General features: G+C 38.0%; 1 protein-coding gene across 1 annotated transcript in view; it reads left to right on the forward strand.

The window, feature by feature from the left end:
• Positions 1–23220, forward strand: part of BRWD3 (bromodomain and WD repeat domain containing 3) — a 58761-nt gene extending 35541 nt beyond the window's left edge. The window contains exons 18-40 of the mRNA XM_055727154.1: positions 70–240; positions 2006–2189; positions 2700–2793; positions 3435–3584; positions 4430–4506; positions 5485–5662; positions 6268–6384; positions 6819–6926; positions 8415–8539; positions 8767–8849; positions 9273–9384; positions 9748–9809; positions 9900–10055; positions 10766–10886; positions 11667–11792; positions 11882–11963; positions 13502–13558; positions 14107–14247; positions 14508–14660; positions 17523–17686; positions 18252–18349; positions 18814–18972; positions 20189–23220. Of these exons, the coding sequence (XP_055583129.1) occupies positions 70–240; positions 2006–2189; positions 2700–2793; positions 3435–3584; positions 4430–4506; positions 5485–5662; positions 6268–6384; positions 6819–6926; positions 8415–8539; positions 8767–8849; positions 9273–9384; positions 9748–9809; positions 9900–10055; positions 10766–10886; positions 11667–11792; positions 11882–11963; positions 13502–13558; positions 14107–14247; positions 14508–14660; positions 17523–17686; positions 18252–18349; positions 18814–18972; positions 20189–20973 (3503 nt within the window). The 3' untranslated portion in view covers positions 20974–23220. The remainder of the gene's footprint in view (positions 1–69; positions 241–2005; positions 2190–2699; positions 2794–3434; positions 3585–4429; positions 4507–5484; positions 5663–6267; positions 6385–6818; positions 6927–8414; positions 8540–8766; positions 8850–9272; positions 9385–9747; positions 9810–9899; positions 10056–10765; positions 10887–11666; positions 11793–11881; positions 11964–13501; positions 13559–14106; positions 14248–14507; positions 14661–17522; positions 17687–18251; positions 18350–18813; positions 18973–20188) is intronic.
• Positions 23221–23556: the final 336 nt, after the last annotated feature.

Genomic DNA, 23556 nt, shown 5'->3' on the forward strand with positions numbered 1-23556 from the left:
TGTTTCTGTGTGTTTAGTAAAACAGAAATTAATCATTTTATAAGCAGCTGTGGCTTTGTTCTTGTCAAGGTGATGGTGAAGTAGTTGAACAAGTCATTGGGCAGCAAACTAATGACCAGGATGAGAGTATCCTTGATGGAATGATCAGAGAGCTACAGCGGGAACAAGATCTGAGACTAATTAATGAAGGAGAAACTCTTCCAAACCCTCCACTCAATAGATCCCACTCTGTTAACGGAGGTAAGTGTCCCTTCATTGCCTCTGACATTTCTTTCAGTAAGGTACTAATCAAACGGTGTTAATGTAAACTCTGAGACTGGGTCTTTGAGGATGCTTTTATTTCTTGTTATACACATTGTTAACCTTTGTGGTGCAGCTGGATGTTCTGCTGATGCTAGCAGAGAAATTAAAGGTTTAAGGTGCTGCTGAGGGCAGGCAATGCTATAACTGGGCTGTATCTGATTACCTAGAACTGTTACACATCATTGTTCCTGTTATAAGCCTTTTCTAAAAAATAAAGTTTGCTGTATTGTCTTGATGTCAGTCACTGCAGAGATGATACTTTGTAACTGCATCATGTCAGCATATAATTAGAGAATGTCAATGGAATACAATGTTGTGACAGGCTAATGGCTTCCTGTCGCAGCATAAATGCTAAGGCTGAGCATCAGTGTTTATAAAATAAACATGTCTACTCTGTCTTAGTGTTTCCTTAGAAAGCTTGAGATTATTCTCCTGGCAAGTGTTCTGCTACTGTGATTTTATTTTTAATACACAAACTGATTAAAAATTTAAAACAAACTCAATCAGATGTGAACAGCTGACTGAGTGCAGTTGATGTAGAAGAGCAGATGCTGTAGACTTGTGCTGCAAGTCATCCTGAGCTTTTAAAAAATTTACATCAGCTAATAAATTAGTTCTAGGTTAAATGACTGATTATACGTTTGAAACATTTCCTGGCAAAGTTCATTAGGATTGCTAGATTTGGAGTTACTTTTCTTTAAATTCAAGAAGGAATAGGAAAAATATTAGTGAAAAATGCTGAAAATACAGTTTTGCTTTGATCTAAATTTATATTGTCAAGAAGGTGTCTTAGAAGCCAGCTTCAACTCACAAGAAGTCTTTTCTCCTTCTTATGATAGGTTGAAGTGTTGTGCAATCCCAGTTCTCAATTTTATTTCTATGTCCCTGTAGTTGTGTGAAAGGGAATTTCCAGATATGAGTGGCATAGAAATTAGTTACCTTATAGAACTTGCATTGGCCAGTAACTTTGCTACATGAACTGCCCATTTGTGTGAGTTAATTAGAGTCTGTATAAAGTACCTGACATTAAAATAGCCAAATGCTTTTTAATAGGTTTGCAAAACTATGAATGCAATATTATTCATGTGGTTAACCATATTTAAGCATGTACAAATTGTGTTGATGCATTCCCACATGATAAGATAAATGATGGCAGTGATTCCGATATTATCAGCTTTTTTTTGTCTTACTCTCTCCTGAGTATGTAGCACTGTGTTGTGCCACCTGATGAATAGGCTAGAGCAGGAGCGGTGCTGGTGGCACAGTAGATAAGCATTACAAATACAGAACGCATCGAGATATATCAGAAACCTTAAACCTTGCAGCAGTCTATTATTTTACATGTCAACCTCATCTTTTCTTGTACTATAGAATTTAAGATTCATTTCAGAGCCTTTAAACAGTTGACAAGACTTTGATTTGAAGGTCACTCAACTGCCTTTAAAACTTTTCTCGTAGGTCATAATCTTTGCTTGCCTCAGATACGTCAGCCACAGTGACGTTACAGTAGCATACACATCTGCAGTAGTCCAAGGCCGATGCACAGAAATGTTTATCTGGAGCAAAAGGCAAAGCCATTTAACATAGAAAAGTGGGTTTTATTGCCAAAAAAACAATATCTCTGCACAGTTACTCAACTTTAAATTCTAGATTTTATTGATGGTTTATAGAAGTGAAAAAAAAAAATCCTTTTCTTCCTTAGCTCTTCGAAGTCCAGGTTTGGATGTTACATCTCCACCAAATGTTGGTCTGCGGAGAAGTGGTCAGATTGAAGGGGTCCGGCAAATGCATCACAATGCTCCCCGAAGCCAAATGGCAACGGAGAGAGATCTCATGGCATGGAGCAGGAGAGTGGTGGTGAATGAGCTTCCCCCAGGCATCAGCAAGTAAGACATAACTGGGACAGGAGCAAAAGATTAAATTGTATAATGTTTAATGATTCTTCCATACACCTGTTTTGATTTTTAAAAAATGATTTTTTAGAAATGTGTTGGCTTTTGGGGGTTGGTTGGTTCATTTGTTAGTTTTGAAAGGTGGATGTTAGGGTTAGAGTGGTAGCCTCTGCTGGACGGTTGTGGATACTAATTCCTTCTCTTCACAATTGAATCTTTCTTTACTAATTCAAATACCAGTTTTTCCTGAAGCTTTATTTTTTTAAAAAAACCTGAAAATAATTTTAATACATTTCCATTTACTTGAAAATAATTATGCATGCTAAAATAACAAGTTTTCTTCCTTAACTTATGATTCCAGGAGTGAACTGTGTGTGGATGCTGCTAGAAAGACTTGTTTCTTATAGCAAAGGAACCAGAAGTATTTTAATGTGTATATTAATGAGACTGTCAAGTTATAGAATGATTTATTGAATATAATGGATGTTTCCTATATGTAATTAGGGTCCAGGAAGAATGTCGAGCTGCCAAAGGCGAAATTGAAATTAATTTATACACTGTTGAAAAGAAGAGAAAACCATCCCATACCTTACAGCGGGTGAGTTAATTCAGCAGAAGAGAGAGCCAAGGTGTGAAGCAGTTCTGAGCACTGAGCAAAAAAAAGAAAAAGAAAAAAACCCCAAACTGACTTTATTAAGTGATTTAGCAGATCAATAGTACTAATTGTTTCTCTGGCTCTCTGTCTTCCTTCTGTAGCTGTAATTTGTCTGTCTTTAATATGCAAGTAGCTGTGGTAAATCTCTATCCTTCAGGCTTCAGTAGTGAGAAGATGCTGGGAAAGGAAAAGAGCAGAGCCACAGTTGGGTGTTCAGTTTGACTTTTGGAAACTAGGAGAAATATTAGAGGTGCCACGCTGATTTAAGTGACTAGCTTTTATGTTATCCAGACACTGCAGGTATTTTTTAGAAAAAATTCTATTTCTCCATAACTTCCTTTCTAAAGACTGCTCCTTTAAAAAGTAGAATTGATATTGAACCGAAAACCCACACCTGCATGTGCACTGAAATGAACCGCAAGTGTGTAAAAGATCTTTTCAATTCTAATTCTAGATTTCCTACTTGTCATTTGTAAGTGGGGTACAACATGTAGTCACTTCAATGAGGCACTCACTTTAACTGTGTCATCAATTATTAAATTTCTAATCTGTTTCTTTTTGTCCCTCCTGTGCCGTGATAAAAGAATGATTACCAGCCAGGAAGTGGAAGGTCTTTGAGAAGAAACCAGCGCAAACGCCAGCATGCCTACCAGACACGCTCGACCATAGAACACAATCAGCAAGGAGCAAGTCAAAATGCATGTGCACGGGAAGAAACAGACAGCTCCTCAGAGGTCTGAAACATCAAGCAGCAATTTTCAATAGGTCCCCTGCTCACAAATAGCATGGTTTGACAACAGATGTGCTGAGAGCACTGTTACCGTTAAGGCTCCAAGTTTCTCCGCATAGGAAGAAACACTCGGATCATTGAGTCTTTTAGATCTGTGGTGTTACTGTAGTATGTTGATCTTGGAGAGTGAAGGATCAGTTACCTGAATGCCAGTACAGTATTCAAAACTAGCTTAGAATAGGTTAGCTATTTGTGGAAAACTGAAACACTTTCAGGTAAATTTAACTAGGTTGTGTTAAACCACTGGCTATTTTGGGATTTCATACAGCACTCGTATTCTAGGTCATATTCAGTACTTCAGTTTCATCTACATTTGTAGACTGCTGTTGGAAGAGAATGAGTATTGATATTAATCATTGATACTGGCAAGGGAAGGAAATATAATATCGAAAAATATAAACTATACCAATTACATATAACTTGTTCTCATTAAGGAAGCATGCAAAGTGAAAAGAGACTGAACGTTGTCACTTTGTAAATGCATTGAACATACAGAACAGCTATGAAGCTGGTCACTTGAAACTAGAATTTATTAATCAAATGCTTAAATGACTACTCATTCCATGGTTCTAATACCATTAAAATTCACATCTCTTTCTGTAGGAATTATATAAGGATATAGTATAATATTAATTAAGATACAGAAAGATATTTTGGACTTATTTAAAGCTAAACCAGTCCTTAAATGCAAAGCTTTCCTCAGGTGAGACAGCTCAAATAACTTGCTTGCAAGCAAAAATGATACAGGTTAAACTTGACCCAAAATGAAAGCTTTTGTTTTTAATACAGGAAGATGAGACTGTTGGCACAAGCGATGCATCTATGGATGACCCTGTGGCAGCCTGGCAAAGTGAAAGCAGTTCCAGGTAGCTTTACTGGTTTTAATTGTTGACATTAGTTTATTATATAATTTAAGTAAGACCATTGACAATGTGATAGTATGACTACAAGTCAGTACACCTTGTGACAGATTGAAGCAAAGTGTTTAGTACACTTAGGTGGTTTAAAATGTTAACCAAGAAAATTTGTGGTGTCTGTGAAGACAAATACTTTTACATATTTGAATAACTCAGTAATTGTGGAAGTTTTTATAACAGCATTTAACAGAAAACCAGTGTGACAATTTCTTAGTTTTGAAGACTGACATTATTTCCAGTTCTTCATGAAGCATTTTTTGTGTGTGTGTGTGTGTGGGGGTTTTTTATTTCAAAGTCAAGAACAGTTTTGAAAGACCATTTGTAAGAAAATCTTGCCTTTAATTAAGAACTGCTTGAAAAAATCAATGCCAGTTTGCCGTATGCAATAGGAATACTGGTAGAAGTGCACACGTATCTTCTGGCCATACTTCAGCATTTCCTAATTTTTCTGTTTGTCAGTATGTATTTGTGTGCAATTTCTACAGTCTCTTTTCTTATTCTTAATGTTACGCTTTTAAGGCTGGAAGAGCCATGAGCTGATATAAATACACTATGTGTGTTATTTGGATATTAAAGAAGTCAGAGCTGTATTTTTAGAAGAGTACTCTGGCTTTCTAAGTTTTTCCTGCATTTTGTGCAGTCAGTTCTTACGAAGGCAGTCTGTGAATCAGTGAGATACTTATTTTTATACTAATTATCAGCCATAACTGTAGTTTTACCAATGAGTTTAAAAAATATGTAATTTCTGAAATACACAGATTAGAGGACATTTAGGTTTTCTTTAAATTCATATGAGAATAAAATTTTGTGCTAATCCTGACAATCCTAAAACCTAACCGGAAGAGCAGGTTGAATGTTGGACCTTTCACTCCATTATGTGAAAACCGAAGTGCTGTTTTCTTTCTTACAACTTTTTATTATCTACAGTGATTCATCAAGTGAATATTCTGACTGGACAGCAGATGCTGGAATTAATCTCCAGCCTCCAAAGAGACAAACCAGGCAGGCGGCTCGGAAAATCTGTAGTAGTTCTGAAGATGAAAATATGAAGGGAACAAAAGGACTGGAGCCAAAACGAAGGAAACTCAAGCAGCCTAGAAAAAAGGTCAGCGTTTTTTATTTTTTTAATGTCTTTTTTACTTTATGAATGTAAGGTGTTTGTTTTTGAGGAGTTGTTTCAAAAGTGAAACTTCTCACAAACAAGTATATGGTAAGAAAGAACCTATAGATATCACAGTAATTGTAATACCAGTGGTGCCAGCGTAATTTTTTTGTTTTGTTGCTTTGTGATGTAGATGTACTGCCATGTTTCATGCAGGTGGTCCTCCATTACAAGTGGCATGTTTTCTCCCAGATTTATGCTCTTCACTGCAGTTAGATTTACTCCAAGGTGATTTTGTTGTAAAATCATAATGCATCTATATTGTAGCTGCATCGTCAGATTTCTTTTTCCTCGTATTTTTTAAAGAAGACATTTAGAATATTTCTAAAGAAATAGAATCTCTTTATTTATGAACATTTTAATCTTCTATTACACTTAAAACGAACATGTCTTATTCCTTACTATTTAGTTGAGGTTTTGGGAAGGTTGACATTCCAGCATTTGCTTTGCCTTACATCTAGTTAACTCCAATAATGGCTGTGTGATCAGTTTTTCATATGTTCTGCTATAGTAATTACAACTTACGTTCTAAATGTAATATATTTAAGAAACCAAGTGGACTGCTTTCAATGGAAGGTGAACCCAGTGAAGAATGGCTTGCTCCCCAGTGGATCTTGGATACTATACCCCGCCGCTCACCTTTTGTCCCACAAATGGGCGATGAGGTAATGAATGTAGCAATTATGAAATCTCTACCTAGGCTGATAAGCTTGTTTTGGTCAGGACTGTTATATCTAGCAATATTTTCAGTGGATTGTGCTCGAGATAGGCTGAGTTTTGATAACTTCTTTTTATTCTCAGGCAATCAGTTGTTTACAGATAGCTGTCCTGTGTATCTCTTTGTGCACATGTAACTTAGTAGCAGGAAGAATCAGTTGTGTATCTTCAGACAAACCTGCACACTTCGTAACGATTCCAAGTTTGACAGCATATAGCAGGTGCCACTCCGGGGGCTTCTTAAGAGGTGTGCCTTATAATGAAAAAAGAAGTGTGCTGTATCTTCTGAAAGGGATGATCCCTGACGTGTTCATAGAAATTTTAGAATAAACCGGAAGAGAACGACCAGTAAAATAATATTTTATTTATTTTTTTTTTTAAGATCATATACTTTAGGCAAGGCCATGAAGCTTATGTGCGGGCAGTAAGGAAAGCAAAAATTTATAGTATTAACATGCAAAAACAACCATGGAACAAAATGGAACTCAGGGTAAGTTAAATACTTCAAAGAGCTGAATGTCTCTGTAATGTTAAACTGACATTAAAAACCACTATGAAAAATGTGAAGAAAGCATTAATTTAAAATGTTAATATAAAAATTAAAATTGTAAATTTTAAAATTACTGTTTCCATTAACACAAAGCTTTACATCTGTTCAGTCCTGATAATAGGAAGTCAGAAGGATATTAAAGAATGTGTGGTATTCTTGTCTGATAGATTAAAAACCATGTAGAATATTAAATAAATAAAAAAACATCACAGTAGTTAAGAAGTGGAACAGGTTGCCCAGAGAGGGTGTGGAATCTCTACCCATGAAGACTTCTCAGAGCTCAATAGGGCAAGATCCGAGTCGCTTGATCGAAATTAGACACCAGCCCTGCCGTAAGCAGGATTTTGGACTTGATGATTCTCAGAGGTCACTTTCAATCCAAATTATTTTATGACACTGTTGGGTTTTTTTCTCACCACTCATTAGTTCAGAACCCACCACTCAACAGTTGTTTATGGTTCTGCCAACACTCTACAATGACTGGAATGTCTAGGTTCTGTTTATTGTTTTTAAAGCTGTGCTAAGAAGTAAGACATCATGGTGTGAAGACCTAAATGTATCCACATACTCTGTTAAACTGTGGATCTAGCTATGCATATAATTGTGTATGTTCTTAAACTCTTGGAAGGGCAAGACAATAACTTCAAACATGTTTTTACAAAATAAGAGTATTATGAATTGTGTGGGTACATGCTAGGTTTACATATTTTGTTGATTTTACTTATCCTTTTGCTTTGAACCATGGAGTCTCCACAGTGTTACTGTATTTTTTTTCCTGCTTTACTCAGATTTCATACCAAGAGAAGAGCACATATCTATGCTAATATTTGTAGATGTCTATGCCAGTGGTTCTATTAATGAAAATAATTGCTTTACTGGATAATAGTCAGTTACTAGTCCTAGGTATTCAGTGATTCCAGCTGTAATCTTCAAAGGCGTCATCAGTTTATAAGGAAATAGCATTTCACTTAGGATAGAGAACTTACTAGCAGCTGGTGTTTGGCAGGATGTGAACATAAAGGCTATTGTTGAATTTCCCCTTTAAGAGGAAGAATTTCCTTTTATTTCCCACGTATGTTGCTGTGCAATTGTGAGAGGCCCTGGGTTTGGTCAAGTACAGCCTTTAGTGCCATCAGTGTGATTAAAACCAGAGTGGGTATGTTCCTTTGAAACTTATTACAAAAGTTAAATAATTTGTGGGCATCCTGCTCACAAATCTACCAAGGGAATGAGGACCTTATATCTCTTTCGATTTTCTTTTTAAGGTGTCTGTGACTGATTTTCCGTATTTGGGAAAGAAAAATTTTATGGGTGAAATTACCTGGGTTATGGAGTGGAAATTGGTTTTTAAGAATATGGTCCTTTAACATGGATGATTTTGTTGGTAGTGAGTTAAAATAATACTGTTCCATGCTTACTGATAAATAGGAACAAGAATTTGTGAAGACTGTAGGAATTAAATATGAAGTTGGGCCTCCTACGCTCTGCTGCTTGAAGCTTGCATTTCTAGATCCAATCACAGGCAAAATGACAGGAGAATCATTTTCCATAAAGTAAGTAACTGAAATGCTGAGGATATTCTTCAAGAGATTTTCTTAAGAGTTTCGAAGCTTCCCCCGACCCTGCCCTTTCTTTTTTCTCTTGCAAGGCATAATTATGGTATTAATTAGTTATTACACCAAACTTGAAAACAAAATGCATGAAATTTTGTGTTTGGAGCCTGTCTGTATTGTACCTATTTATGGGTAATAGGAGCAATTTTTTTGTCTGTTTCACGAAGGTACCATGATATGCCAGATGTTATTGACTTCCTCGTGCTGCATCAGTTTTATAATGAAGCCAAAGAAAGGAACTGGCAAATAGGTGACTGCTTTTTTTTTTCCACTTCCATATGTTTCACAACATACCTGGAGCTGTTTAATAGGATATAGCGTCTTTATTACGTGATGTAAAGGACTACCACACGTGATATTATAGCGATCATTGAAAACTTTTATTTGATGTTTGCTGCAATTCCTGTAGCAGAAAAAAGAGAGAAATGAGATAAACTCTTACAAGGCCTGTGATAGCAGAAGAATCTACTGTTATATTGTGATTTGAGGCAGCTGTGACTAATCACTAGAGATGTGCAAGCCCTCCCTTTAGGGGAAAGACTTGATTCCTATAGCGCAAAATGCAAGAATTCAAGTAGTGCGTTTATGAAAGATGAAGTTGATTCTCTAAAAGAAAGTATTTAACAATTATTTGTGGTGGTGTTCTGCTGAATGCCATCTTTTTTTCTTATAGGGGATAGATTTCGCAGTATAATAGATGATGCTTGGTGGTTTGGAACTGTGGAGAGTCAGCAACCTTTCCAGGCAGAATACCCCGATAGTTCCTTCCAGTGCTACTGTGTTCAGTAAGTATTTACATAGCTGATGTATCACACATGTTTACATGCTCTAGGTCTCCTAGATGTTTGCATGCAACTTAAATGTGTACCTCAAGAACTAGGATCCTTTTTTCCATTTAAACACATAACCAGCCCCTTTGGTTTTGTTTATTTAATTATTAACCTGTTCATAAAAGAGCACTTTTGGTGTAAACAGCAGTGCTGTGAGTATATAGGACATACAAGAGAAAAATAAGGAGGTGGATTGTAGCTAGTGACATATCTTGTTTTTAATAGGCATGACCTTTTTGATTTAAGTCTGGTAGAGAAAAGGTGTATTCTTATATTCAGCTCTAACTTAGGCATTGGAATGTGTGTTTTTTTTAATAGCTGGGACAATAATGAAAGAGAGAGGATGAGTCCATGGGACATGGAACCAATTCCAGAAGGAAGTAAGTGTGTGTTGAATTCATGTATGCGTACAATGTAAATAGTTTTTTGCCACTGCTAGTACTTACTGTTGTTGAATTCTTGATATCTAGCTGCTTATCCGGAGGAGGTTGGTGCTGGAGTTCCTGTGACTCCAGATGAGCTGACAGCTCTTCTCTACAAACCCCAGGAAGGAGAATGGGGGGCCCATTCCAGAGATGAAGAATGTGAACGAGTAATCCGGGGGATTGAGCAACTTCTTTCCCTTGGTATGTTTGGAGAGAAAAGGTGGAAGGATTAAGAATATCAATGTGGTGGTGAAGAGTAGATAGGATGGAGCATCGGGAGTTGGTGTGGAGTATTTGAAATGTGCTCAACTAAATCATTGGAAAGAGTATATTAAATTTCATATGGTGTCTTTTTCAGTGATACTCCCTTTTTTCTGGGGCTTGACCTGCTTCTTTTCAAATTAATGGAGGTTTTCAGTGGGTTATATCTAAATACAAATGAGCAAAACATTGAATTAAAGCCTTCAAAAAACAACCAACAAATCCTCACCAAACATCCTCGCCAACAAATACCTTGTAACTAGTTTGTGGCCATTTAATAGCATGACGTGATTTAAATTATATCCTGTATTTAAACACAGGCCTTGTCTGTATTCTTAGTTTATGTTGCTTGTTGCACTACTGCTGTTCTGAGTGCATATGCCATGTTGCTTTATAGCAATACACTTGGCTACTGGCATGCAAATCTTGGATGCATTAAACAAAAAACGTTTTTTCAAGGGTAGTTAACATGGTACAAAAGAAAGAATCCTACCCTTTGGGTAATGATGTATCCAGCTGTAGATCTGTTTTGCTTTTGCTGAATTCTTAGAAAGAAAGCCCAGAAACCATATAAGGAATCTAGTTATCTTATAACTTCTCTTCTGGTGTTTTCTGAGGTGTCTAAATTATTTCGATCTTTTACCTTTCAGACATTTCTAATCCCTTTGCTGTTCCGGTGGACCTTAGTGCCTATCCCATGTATTGCACTGTTGTTGCTTATCCAACAGACCTCGCCACAATCAGAAGGAGACTTGAAAACAGGTTTTATCGGTCAGTTGGGTTTTTATTTCTTTGTAATCTGCATTTACTGTAGCCCAATCGAGGACAATATGTTTAGCTGAACACTGTGTAATGCTGCTTCAGCAATATATTGCTTTAATAAGCCAACAGCATAAGGTCAGATTCTGTTTGGCCTTGGACAAGTTGAGTCTTCCTGAATAATAATTTCCTTCGGCCACACTGTTAAGGCGAAAAAGCTGGTATATCTGGTTCTGGAGTGTCTCTTTTGTTTAACGTACTGACCTTTACTCTCTGGAAGCACATTTGCTTCATCTGTATCTCTACTGCCTTTGAACCAGATGCTTTGCTTGTATTGCAGTTGCCAGAAGTGACCTAAATAGTGCTGTAAACTAGAAATCTCGGTTTTCCAGTTAACTTGGGGTTAAATAATGTCCTGTTCTTTTGGTTTTTTTCTTTTTCTTTTTTTTTTTCCCCTCTGAGGACCACTGTAGGTGGCTTTCTCTAAGGGGAGCAGTCAGTAGTCTTCTTCAGTAGGCTTGTTTCCACTTTTCGTTCCATTCATTGCTGATTTGAAGAGGGACATCTCTTTTTTGCACACAGCTGTTACGGTCTGGTGCATTGGGGCAGTCAGCAGTATGTGAGCAGAAATTACTTACCTTGGTCTCTAGCAGCCTGTTTCTCCTGGATCTGAATTACCCGATTCCTTTTTTTACTGAGGAATCCTACTGAACTCAAGGAAAATAATGTACATCTTCCTCTCCTCTCCATCCCTTTCCTTTTTTTTTTTTTTTTTTTTTTTTTTTTTTTCAGGAGAATCTCTGCACTGATGTGGGAGGTACGATACATTGAGCATAATGCCAGGACTTTCAACGAGCCAGATAGTCCTATAGTCAAAGCAGCCAAAATAGTAACAGATGTCTTACTCCGCTTCATTGGGTAGGCATGTTTTTTTACTTTATAGACCTGACATCTTGAGTTTCTGAGATATTTGATTATGTATTTTGGCTTTTGTTACTGTCCTGCAGGGATCAGAGTTGTATTGATATATTAGAAATATATAACAAGGTGAAAGCAGAAGACCTAAGCAGTACTGACGAAGAAGAGGAGGTAAGACCATTAAGTCTGATTGTCAGAACTTCTTGCCTTTTTAAATTCAGCACTTGGAAGAAATTTGAGCAAATATTTTTGTTGCGTTTTTATTTCATGGGTAATTGCACTGAGATTTTGAGATGAGCCTATTTAGGCCATTCGTGCTGCTCACCTGGAACAATAAGCTCCCTTAAGTAAAAATGATTCTTGAAACTGCCTATCTTTAATCTTCTCTCAGTACATAGATGTTTTGTTATGTGAGGAAGTATTAGTAAGTAGGGGAAGCTGGAGCTGTTACTCAGTCTGCCAAACCAGAAGGACAACAGCTCTCCTATTGTCAGCAAGGCAGCAGAGCTGGTTTTCTTGTGTAATTCGGTGTCATTTCCCGTCAGTTTACTGTGGAGCGAAACGACAGGTAGAAGCCGGGTTACATATGACTTCCTTTAACTTTTTCTCTGTCCTTACACCTTCTCCCCTTTAATGCAGTTTGTAAACATTTTGAAGTGTACTGTAGTTTCTGTTGCAAAGTGACCTGTTATAACCTAAGTCACATTGTTTTACTTTTTCAGTGTTGCTTTCTAATACATGAGCTAGCGTAAGATTTAGTTAGGAGGTTTCTTCCCTCCTCCCTTCCCCAGGGTATACTCGGTTGTTGTAGTAGTTTTGAAATAGTGAAGTTAAGCCTAGTGCTACTTGAACATCTGTCTGCTTGTGGCTGGTGCCATAAGCTGGTCTTAGATTGAAGCCTTAAAATTGCATTGAAACTTAAAATCTATACTACAATGTAATAACGTATTTACTTTCATAAAACTGAAGTTATAACAGCATCTATTTTCACAGACTATTAAAAGACTATTTTGAAGAAAATGAGAGATTTCTATGAATCACATAGCAGACCCTCTTTTCCCAGCTCCACCTTCTTGTGTCAGTTCTGAATCTCACCTGTTCCATGTTAAGCAGTGGTCAGAAGTATCCAAAATTGCTACTGTATCGCTTTCCTTGATCTGGTTTATAATATATTTTAAAATAAGAAAGAAATTGCTTTCACATTCTTTGTAGGAATTTTCATGTCCTCTCAAAATTATTTATCTTTAATTACTGGTAGAAAGCTGTGCACAAAGGAGTTCTGTTGTCATTTCTAAATCCAGGTTCTGAAAAGAGTATTACGTACACTTGATGTAAGGCACTATATGAAACCTCTATAAACTCAATACAGCTGCTCAGAACATGAACATTTAGGCAGGGGTATACAGCTCTGCAGTACTGGGACTTAGCTGAGTCTTACGGACTGAAGCTAAGCCATTCATATTTCTCACATGTTTATATATAATTTTTATGGAAGCAAGTTTGGAAAAGAGATGAAACAGCTTACCCACCTTTGTTTTTTTAAGTTATGCAAGTTATAGTTTGAAACTAGTTTCTGTTTTGCTTGAACCATTCATTGCATTTGAGTAGTTTAAAATTGTGTTTGTTGTTGGCTGTCCGGTTTCTAACCCGTTTCCCATTGCTGAGTGTCCCTCCAAGCCCACGTGTGTAATCGTTACCTTTGCCTTTAGGTGGCAGAAGTAGATGTAGATTCAGACGCTCCAGGAACTTCCTCTGGAAAAAGACGAGTGAGTAGAGACATTTCTGCTTGGTCTGGCTGGTGAAGGGAGACAGACCAGGGACTGAACCTCTCGTTTCGGGCTGGAATGGTTTGAATCTGTCAGCCGAGAGTCTGTAGGACTAGCGGTGTGAATGCAGTTGTATGCGTATGTATGTATGTGCTGGCAGACTAAGGAAGTTATTGTGCAGGAAAATTTACTGAATTGCTGAATAATCTTTATTTTAATTATTACCATTATTTGATTTGAAAGATACCCAGAACAGATTCAGTTTTCTGTCAAATTTGGGTGAAAGCTGATAAAAATAGCAAGGCTGGATCTGAAATACTGTGTACCTCTCATGGGTCTGAATGTTTATATATTACCAGAAAAGACATATTTCTGCAATTTGCGTACGACATATTGTTGTGCCATCAGCTATGCTTTAATCTTACAGAAATTCTGGTTTTAATTGTGGAAATCTGCTTTGAATGAGAACACTGCTAAATTAATAGGAACTTAAAGTGAAAAATTTGAATACTATGAAAAAATTATGAAATACATCTGTTTTGCTTCAGGTAAGACGGCGAATAAAAAGACAGCCCATGAAAGCAAGTCCCAATGCTTGGAAAGAGCAGTGCAAGCAGTTGTTAAACCTGATTTATGAAAGAGAGGACTCTGAGCCTTTTAGACAGCCAGTTGATCTCTTTTCCTATCCTGTAAGTGCAACTTCCATATTTCAAATTAAAAAAGCCTATTGTTCATCCTTTGGCAAAACATCCATGCTGGGCATGTTTCTAACCTCTCCCTTTATGAGCTGGAACACCATGTTCTGCGCACTGGTGTTTTCAGAGAATTATCTGCAGTAACTCTCAAGTATAAATAATTACTTGAGCACCACTGTTGTGGATTAACACTTAGGTGTTTTTATTGCTGTAGGATTTGACAGCCTTTATTATTTTCCTTTGTATTCTTACAGGATTATCGAGATATTGTAGACACTCCTATGGACTTCAGCACTGTGAAAGAAACCTTGGAAGCAGGAAACTACACTAGTCCCTTGGAATTCTACAAAGATATTCGTTTAATATTCTGCAACTCTAAAGCTTACACTCCTAATAAAAAGTCTCGAGTAAGTAATAACTGTTAATGACTTCTTTACAAAGACCCTGGGCCTGCATGAATACAGTGTGCGAAATAAGGACTGTATCTGAAGAGCAAAGCGCTGCACTGTGAAATAAAAATACGTAGTATATGTCAATTCTGGGACCTGGGGTTATAGATTTACTTTTTTCTGCTCATGCAGATTACTTCTGAATTTAATTTTCATCTGAACTTTCTGAACTTAAAGCTTCTGAGAGGCTGTATGGTTATTGTTGCAACTGTTTCTTCAAATATTTGTAGTGGAAAACTGAACACCAGTTGCTTTCATTTTTTCAATAGCCTCGTTTCCAGAAACAGGTTATCAGCTTGATGACTGCATGCATATATACATATATATTTTTAAAAAAGGTTCTTTTAAAAATCTACTATTAATGTAACTATTATGCAATATTTCTACTAGCTGAGGAGATAAGAACATTATGATACTTAATTTTTTTCTAGTTGACTTAGTATACTTGGCAGGATGTTAGCACAATGTTGCCTGTGTTTCGCAGGTGCTAATCTTGCTTTTTCCTGCATGCAGGAATAGGAATCTACTTAGGCAGAAAAAATGGATTGGATTGGAGCCCTAAACAGGATATGGCAAGAGGGAAAGAGAAGTTCAAAATGTTAGAATATAGATATTTGTGTAAAAGCTAGGTAAAATCACTGTTAAGTGTATGACTTGATCATGTAAACATGGCTATGTTTGGTATGGGTTCCTGTGCAGTACGTTGCCTGTGGGCTTTTCCTAAACTGCTAAATGTCCAAACGATACTAAAATTTTCAAATGCTTTAATGATATATTGGTTATGCTCAGAAAATCACAAGTTGGCATGAGGACACAGATGCAGTTTTTACCACTGTTGATGCAAAATAGAATTTGAGTGGTTTACATCTTCATAAAATACAAGTAGACAGAATTTTGACCGTGTTTCCAGGCATTAAACTGTAGTGACCTTATTATTATAACGAAAAGCTGCATATTCAATGAAGTGCTTAAGTTGTGACAAAATCACGTCACTGAAACATGTCATTTAGCATAGATAAGAGTGCTGGTCACAAAGCTGCCTAGTATTTCTTCTGTAGAAACAGGAGCACTTATAAGTGATTAAGAAATGCATGCCATTTGGGAGTAGCCTGAGATACTGTTACTTAAAGCACAATAATACATAGAATTTAATATTACTGTAAAATTGTCATGTGGCACCTAACATGGTGTGACACAGGACTGCATGATGCTAGGTGCTGTCAGGCAGGAAAAGGAGCAGAGTGTGCTCCAAAGAGCTCTCAGTGCATGTGTAAATGGTGCTGGATGGGAGGAAGCAGGAGGTTGTGTGACCTTACTTGTCGCTTGAGGAGTAAGTCTTAGCTCATCAGTGGAATAACAACTACTGTGTTTTATGTAAGCAGGACCATGAGAGTAAGCTTGAAGTAGGATATTGCTGTGAGAGAGGGGAGCTCCAGCCAAGCGTTAGTGAGGGAAGGCACAAAGTTGCCATCGCTGAAGGTAGATTGAACTCTTGGTGTTGAATAAGGGCTGAAAGGGGGGCTGCAGGCAAGCGCTGAAGATAAAGACCGGTAACTTTTGCTCACTTGAATAGCAGGGAAATCAATAGAGGATTGAACGAGGCAAGTGATTTGATGGTATTTTATGTGTGCTTGACATCAGAGTAATCTTGGTGAGTTATTTACTGCTGCATGCTCCCTGGGAACTTCCCTGTGTATTAATAACTGAACAGCTTGTGAGTCAACTCCCAAATTACTTTAATAGAGTGGCCCATCAATATCCATTTGCTTAAATACTGTTTAGTGCCTCAGTGAGGTGATCCTTGATCCTTGGTGGAGGGCTGGGGCACGCAGCTGGGCCTCCTGCCACTGCAGGTTTGTCTACTGCCAAATGTGTGCCAACAACCTGAGGTTTTCTAGCCCATTTTGCTATCTTTGCAACAGCATCCTGAATGGAGGCAAGAAGGGCAGGCTGCTACATACCAGAGCTAAGGAAAAAAACATTGCTAAAATACAAGGGTCTGGGCAAAAAAATTAAGTTATATGAATGTAAAGAAAACTCTACATCAAAGAGATTTTGTATTCAGATTGCCAAAAATGGAAAGAGCGAGTATAAGACGATGATAACATCTTCTTGATAGTGTTTACATAATTTTCAGAAGGGGATAGGTGTGAGTAAGGAACCAAGAGCTTGGTTTTGTATGTTGAATTTGAACTATTAGTTTGTCATAACTCAAAACACATCCAAGGTAAAATCTTGAACGGAAGTGAATACAGTCTGAAACACGGAGACTGAGTTTGTGGATGAGGCTACACAGAGGCAAGGCCTAGAAAAAGAGGATAGGAAAATGGTTTAAGGATTTTGACATCTGGCTTACGGAAATGAGGAGTGAGGACATTTTAGTTGGCTTCTGTGTGCACCTCTGTAGAGGTGGTGTAAGGACTCATCACTAGGGAATGAAAGCAAAAAGCAAAGGTGAGGGAGCAGCAAGGTTCGGTTGTTTTTCACTTGGTATTTCAGGTTATCTTGTGGTGTGCTTCCATTCTTTGTGGAAATTAAAAAAAGGAGGCTATATTTCAGTAATCTAGATAATAATCTTCCTTTATCTCTGTAAATATCTTGTACTGTGGGTATTTAAATTCTTTTATGAAAATACTTTTTGTGAGAATACGCACATGCCGTGGAAGGAAATTATCTGTAAAGAACCTTGTAGTTGAATGTCCCCATGAATTTTTCTTTTGTGCTACAAAATCTGGGCGTCTGTGATTTTTATGTTTTTTTGCTGATTGATCTTCTAGTTACTCACCTTCTAATAAGTATGACTGTGCTTTCTCACCTCAGATTTACAGCATGACACTTCGACTATCTGCCTTATTTGAAAATCATATGAAAAATATCATCTCTGAGTATAAGTCAGCAATGCAGTGTCAGAAGAGGAGAAGGCCACGGTACCGAAAACGGCTAAGAAGCAGTAGCAGTTCACCCTCAACTAGCAGAGCATCTAGGTAATGTAATGGTAGTGAGACTTGCTGTCAGTGTCATTTGAGATGACAGTGGTAGACATGCCTTCATGAGTAAGCAACAGTGTTGCACATTTCCTAATGCAGTTGCTCTTTTGGGTGATAAAATCCAAATTCCATGTTCAATTTGTATGTATTACAAGAATGTGCATAATTCTTGTAAGTAAAAACTATATAATTAGAAGTATTCCCTCTGGAGGAAATGGAAGACCAAGTTTCTTTTTGCCTTTGTTTAGTAACAGTTGAAAAAGGCGTTGTATAACACTTTCCTGACTTCTGTATGTTACATTATCTAGGTAAACTCAGTTGTGTTTTTTTTAAAGGTGAGATTAGAATCTTGTTCTTGCAAACTTACGTGCCTTTAGCAAACAGAATGATATTGTAACTATTTTTATTGTTTACTACATCTGTACAAGCCCTGGGAAAAAGACATCATTTGCATTATGCATTTGCTGCAGAGAACAAGGCACTTTGCAGGGGAAATTAGTTTTGTGTTTTGGGTCTTTTCGTGCTAACAGTTTTATCTCTTTGGGATATTTTGTGTCTTTAGCCCAAAAGGGAAACAGAAGCAAATGAAGATTCAACCTAAACCCAACCAGAATACCTCACTGCCTTTGACTAGGACTAGTTCCTCAGTTTCATCTCATGGTGAGAAGAAATTTGCTAAAATGCATCCTTTCTCTTGCAGCAACTCGTATGTGCAGATTAAAGCTTATATTCATGAGGCACATCCAACACTTGCCTGTTGAAAGAGCAAGTAGCAATGCCATGGAAATATGTTGTCTGTAGATTGCATTAGCTGAACCTGGCCCTCCAGCTATTGGTAGGTTATTGCTAAGGGTCAGAGAATAGGGAACCTGGGTCTGTCCTTGGTAAGAATTAATCTAGTGACAAGAGCTTGGAATTCCTGTATGCTGGCTTCTCTCATGCAGCAATTACACCCTGGAGGAATCTGTCTCTTCATGACGGCAGAGGCAGCTTGGTGAGATTTAACCTCCTGACTTGGGTTGTTAACTCAGATGAACCAAAACCTCCCCAGAATGCCTTCCCTTACAACCCTGTAAACGGAGGATAAAAATTACTCTGTCACATTAGCGGTGTCCTCTCTAAAGTTTCAGATACAGCAGAAGAACCTCTGGGTTCAGCCACTGGTGAAGAGATGGAAGGTCAGCCATCTTCCTCAGGCTCAAATGCACAGAACCGAAGTGGAAATACCATTGATCCAGGGAAAAGTAGACCAATTAGGAGTAAATCTACACCAGTGAAGCAAGGTGAGAAAAAACATGTATTCTGTTATCTGAATGACTGGTTTCAGTAGAAATGAAAGGTGTTGCTTCTGTCTGATGCTAATGATATTCTTCCCTGAGCCTAGCATTATACTGTATTCCCAAACCATACTAAAGAACTGAATTTACCTTATTCCTTACAGTTCTGTTGGTCTCCTGCCTGAAGCATGGCATGCACATGATGCCACATGCACTTCAGTGAGGTTCTTTAAAATTTCTCCAGATGGAAAAACTTGATTGCTGTTAAACTAATTCAGAGTAACAGTTCCTTCAGGAGTTACAAAAAGCAAATCAAATCAAAAGGATCCCCGCTCCAAAACCTTGTCCTTTTATTAATCAAGTTGAAACAAAAGATGGAAAAAGTTTTAAAAAACTTTAAGTGTTTATATCATAATCAAGACTCAGTGGTTGTGATTAGACGTAAAACACTTTGGAAACTGTGGTATTTTGTCTCTGGGACATGCTAATCAGACTTTCCACTGAGGCAGGCATTGAGTGAGCATCGGCTGAAATCCTGAAGGCTTTGTTAAGTCCGAACTACTGGGCTGTACCAGTACTGGACGTTGCAGCTGAGCTTTTCATACCTGGTGTTAAAGCAGATATTTAATCTTCATTGTCAGATTTGTAATGCTGAAAACGTGGTATTCTGACTCCCAAGCCTGCAAGATACTTACATATTCTTAAGCTAAGGCGTTCAGCCATCCTAGTGAGCTTTCTTGGGTAATCTACTGTCTTGAAATTGTGCTTGCCACAAGTGTCCCCTGGGCTAAAGCTTTTTGAGTACCTGCATTTGCGGGGGAATAAATACTGCTTGCAGGGTGTTTTTGTAACATATATAGCTTTGAAATGGATCTTAGAGTTTTTTTCCTGCCTTGGCACCCTAGGTAGGATTCATCTGACTAAATGTTAGATGTTTGTGTCTAAGCTAGTATCTCTGGGCTCTTTTTACTGACTGGATCTTCGCTGAACACTTGGTCAAGAGAGTTTGCAGTCCTTGCTTACAGATAAGATGAGCTGGTTTACTTTGATAGTTTTTCCCCTTAGAGCACCTCTTTGTCTCCACAGCACATAAAGGTTATCTGTGGTGAGTAGCTCAGAGCTGGATCATCCCCAGAGCACATCTTAAAGGCAGGTGAGGCGAATCCCCCTTTGAATCAGGTATGATGATGATAATCAATAGGGTTATTTTGTGTTTACTTAGATCACTCTCCTGACGGTCCACTTACGAATGGTGATGGCAGAGAACCTCGGACAGGGGTCAAGAGGAAGCTAGTAAGTGCATCAGAAGAGGACGAGCATCTGGAGGAAGTGGAGGAAGAAGAGAAGAAGAGAGAATTAAAGGAAAAATCTTGTTTATCTTCATCGGAAAGCGGGGAATCGGGATCCAGTTCAAGTTCTGAAAGCAGAAGTGGCTCTGATTCAGACTCTGAATCAACATCTAGAACAGATCAGGATTACATTGACGGAGACCATGACTACAGCAAAGTTGTGCAATCCAAAAAACCCAAAAGAAAAATCAAAAGAAAAATCACCGGTGGGAAACGGAATTGGCAGGGCAGAGGGACAGGGAGGAGAGGTAGATGGGGGAGGTGGGGGCGATGGAGTAGAGGGGGAAGAGGTGGCAGAGGCGGAAGAGGCTGTGGCAGAGGAAGAGGTGGCGGCAGGGGAGGAAGAAGAGGCCGAGGTGGCCGAGGAGCCTCTCGAGGAGCCACCAGAGCAAAACGTGCCCGAATTACAGATGATGAATTTGAAAATCTGTTTGGAGGACAATTTGGTGAAAGCGTGTTTGGAGGGCGATTCAGTAGACCACCTCGAATCAAAACAAGGAACGAGGGCAGGAGAACTGTCTTGTACAATGACGATTCTGATAATGACAATTTTGTGCATGCCGAGGATCCTTTGAACCTTGGTACTTCCAGGTCAGGCAGGGTGCGGAAAATGACAGAAAAAGCCAGGGTCAGCCATCTCATGGGATGGAATTATTGACAGATGAAAAACTTTGGAACAATTTTAAAAGAACTTCAATGGCCTTCTACTGCAGGGATTTTACCAGAAAATCTACCAAGCAAGTTGTGCGGGGACTCCACTCACGTTTCACAGTGGTGCTTTTCCATTATGTCAGTTTGCGTTTGTTTTAAAACTTCAGATCGCCACACTTCATTGGTCAAAACAAGCCTTATTCATTAGGCCTTAAATTACAGAAATTCTTCCCCACACACTACAAGTTCATCACATTAAAGAGGCTTCCAGCTTCTCAATAAGAACATGACATACTGAGTCACGATTATGACTTCTCTCCCTCATTTTGTTTTTATGTTATAGAAATAGCACCTTCTTACAGAGTTTTTATGTGGTTTCTGCCATAAATCCTTATACACAGTAATAATTATAACTTTTGCACAATACACCAATCCTAAAGGCAGCTATAAAATGTTTACAGTTTCTATATTGTAAGAAGGATCTGGATTATTTTAATCTTCCCAGGCCAAATGTTCATGAATTGTGCTGAACTGAAGTATGTCTATACTACAGTTAGGGGGGTCCTGATGTGCTTTCTATCGGTTCTTTATTCATGTAAAAAGTGACAAAGGGTTGGTGCCTTGTAAATATGTAGCAAACCTTTGATGTGGTGTGTCCTATGTGTGCATTAACTTTATTAAAAAGAGAATACTTGAGAAGTATGAATATCTAGACAAAAGGTGCCAAATGCAAAAGTTACTTGCATCTATTTTCTTTTTGTCCTCTCATATTTTTATAGTATTAATAGAGATTGTGCAGCTAAGGGGTAACTTCAACATTTGAAAGGTTCCTCCTCTTCAAAGCATAACGTGATTTTTAATAGTAGCTCAGCTACCTCTATTTACAACTACTGGAAACTTAAAAGAAAATAGATGCTGTTATTCAGTACGTGTTGAAGAAGAGGCAAGAAGGAGCGTAGAGGGATGGAATTGCTCACGAAGTTGTAGAGTCGCTATATCTTCATTTATTGACACAATGGAAACAAATCTAAGTAATTACCAGAGTTTTCAGCAGATGGTGGTTTGTTCGTGCAGATAGCCCGACTGTCTCCCTTGCGTTTCTGCTGCCGCTTGCTCAGTGCAAAGCTGCGTTTGGTTTCATTTGCCTGTGAAGGCGATGAGGGAGCTGAAGGGAGCGCTGGTACCTGTGGTGGCTGGCAGCACGGGTAAGCTCCCGTCCACATCCTCCAGACAGACTCTTGTATCTCAAGCTTCCAGAAAAGAATTTGTGTTGCACTGTACTCTTGTTATCCTGAAAAACGCTAACTTGAAAACAGAAATCATTTTGGTAGTAATAGTACAGTATGTGATGACATTTGTAGTCTTGCTCCTCGGTGAACAGGTGGTTGGTGTGGGCTGGGCTGGAGGTGAGCGGCCTCTTACTCTGTAGGGTCTTGCTGGAATGTATATGGGACTTCAGCTTTCTCCCATTGTCTAAATGCATCTGATCGTTCTGGCTTCGTTAAGAGAGTGAGTTAGATTACAGAGAACAAATGAAAAAAGAGACTAGGAAGTTTTGGTGGAGTTGTTCAAGGTTTTTTTTTTGTTTTTTAAACCTTCATCCAATATCCTTAAGTTCTTCTGTGCACAGCTTGGTCAATAATTCTGGAAAACCTCAGGCAGCAAAGAGTGACCCATGTATATTCTCAGATGCAGAAGGAATTTAATTTTTTTACTTTCTATATTAAGCACTAGCTATTTTATCTCGCTTTCCAAAAATTCTAGTTAGATGCAAAATGACTTGAAAAAATGCAGAGGTTTAGTTTTATGATGGAGGAGATTATATCCTAAATTGTTCAGAACATTAATACGAGTTTATGGTACAGTACAAAAATCACGCTTTTAATTTTTTAAGGAATGTTTTGAATCAGCTGTAATCCATTTCTGGACTTGATTGAGTTGTGTTTTGATGGGGGAGGGGGGGAAGTGCAGAGGCTTTCCTAGTTCTGTATTGGGCTTTAAAATATAAACACCTGTCCTATCATCTCTCATATGTATGTATATATATGTACACGCATATATATTTATAAGAAACGTATTATTTGTTTGACTGAACGGTCCTTCTACATATGGTAACCAGGAATAGCATGTATGCATCCGTTCATAGTCAGAGTCATACCCCTTTTAGATCAGTCCTGTTGAGCTAATGTAAACACTATGGTTTCTGTTCTAAAGCCTGAAAACCTTGAAATGCAAAAGAAATGCTTTTCATATATTTCTGACTGGCTGAAGATCCACTTATTTATTTTGTGTAGGGGTTGGGGAGAGATAAAACACGTGGATTCCAGAGAAATCATTTTATAAGTTTGTGTATTTTAGCAGCAATTAGAATAATATTAAATATGTTCCTAAATGTATCTTTTCTATGTAATGAAGTACTGTGAAGATAACAGTGAAGCATCACTTTGCTGTGGCGTAAGTATTAATCAAATGTGTTACAAGATTAAGAACTAGGCAGCAGGGTGTGCTAGAACAACAGAACTATTGTTTATTGTAAAAAAAAAAAAAAGCTTTTTTTTTGTGCATGAGAACCTTTTATAAGCATGACAGA

Source organism: Falco cherrug, chromosome 15 (assembly GCF_023634085.1).
Source record: "Falco cherrug isolate bFalChe1 chromosome 15, bFalChe1.pri, whole genome shotgun sequence".
In the NCBI taxonomy this organism is placed as follows: domain Eukaryota; kingdom Metazoa; phylum Chordata; class Aves; order Falconiformes; family Falconidae; genus Falco; species Falco cherrug.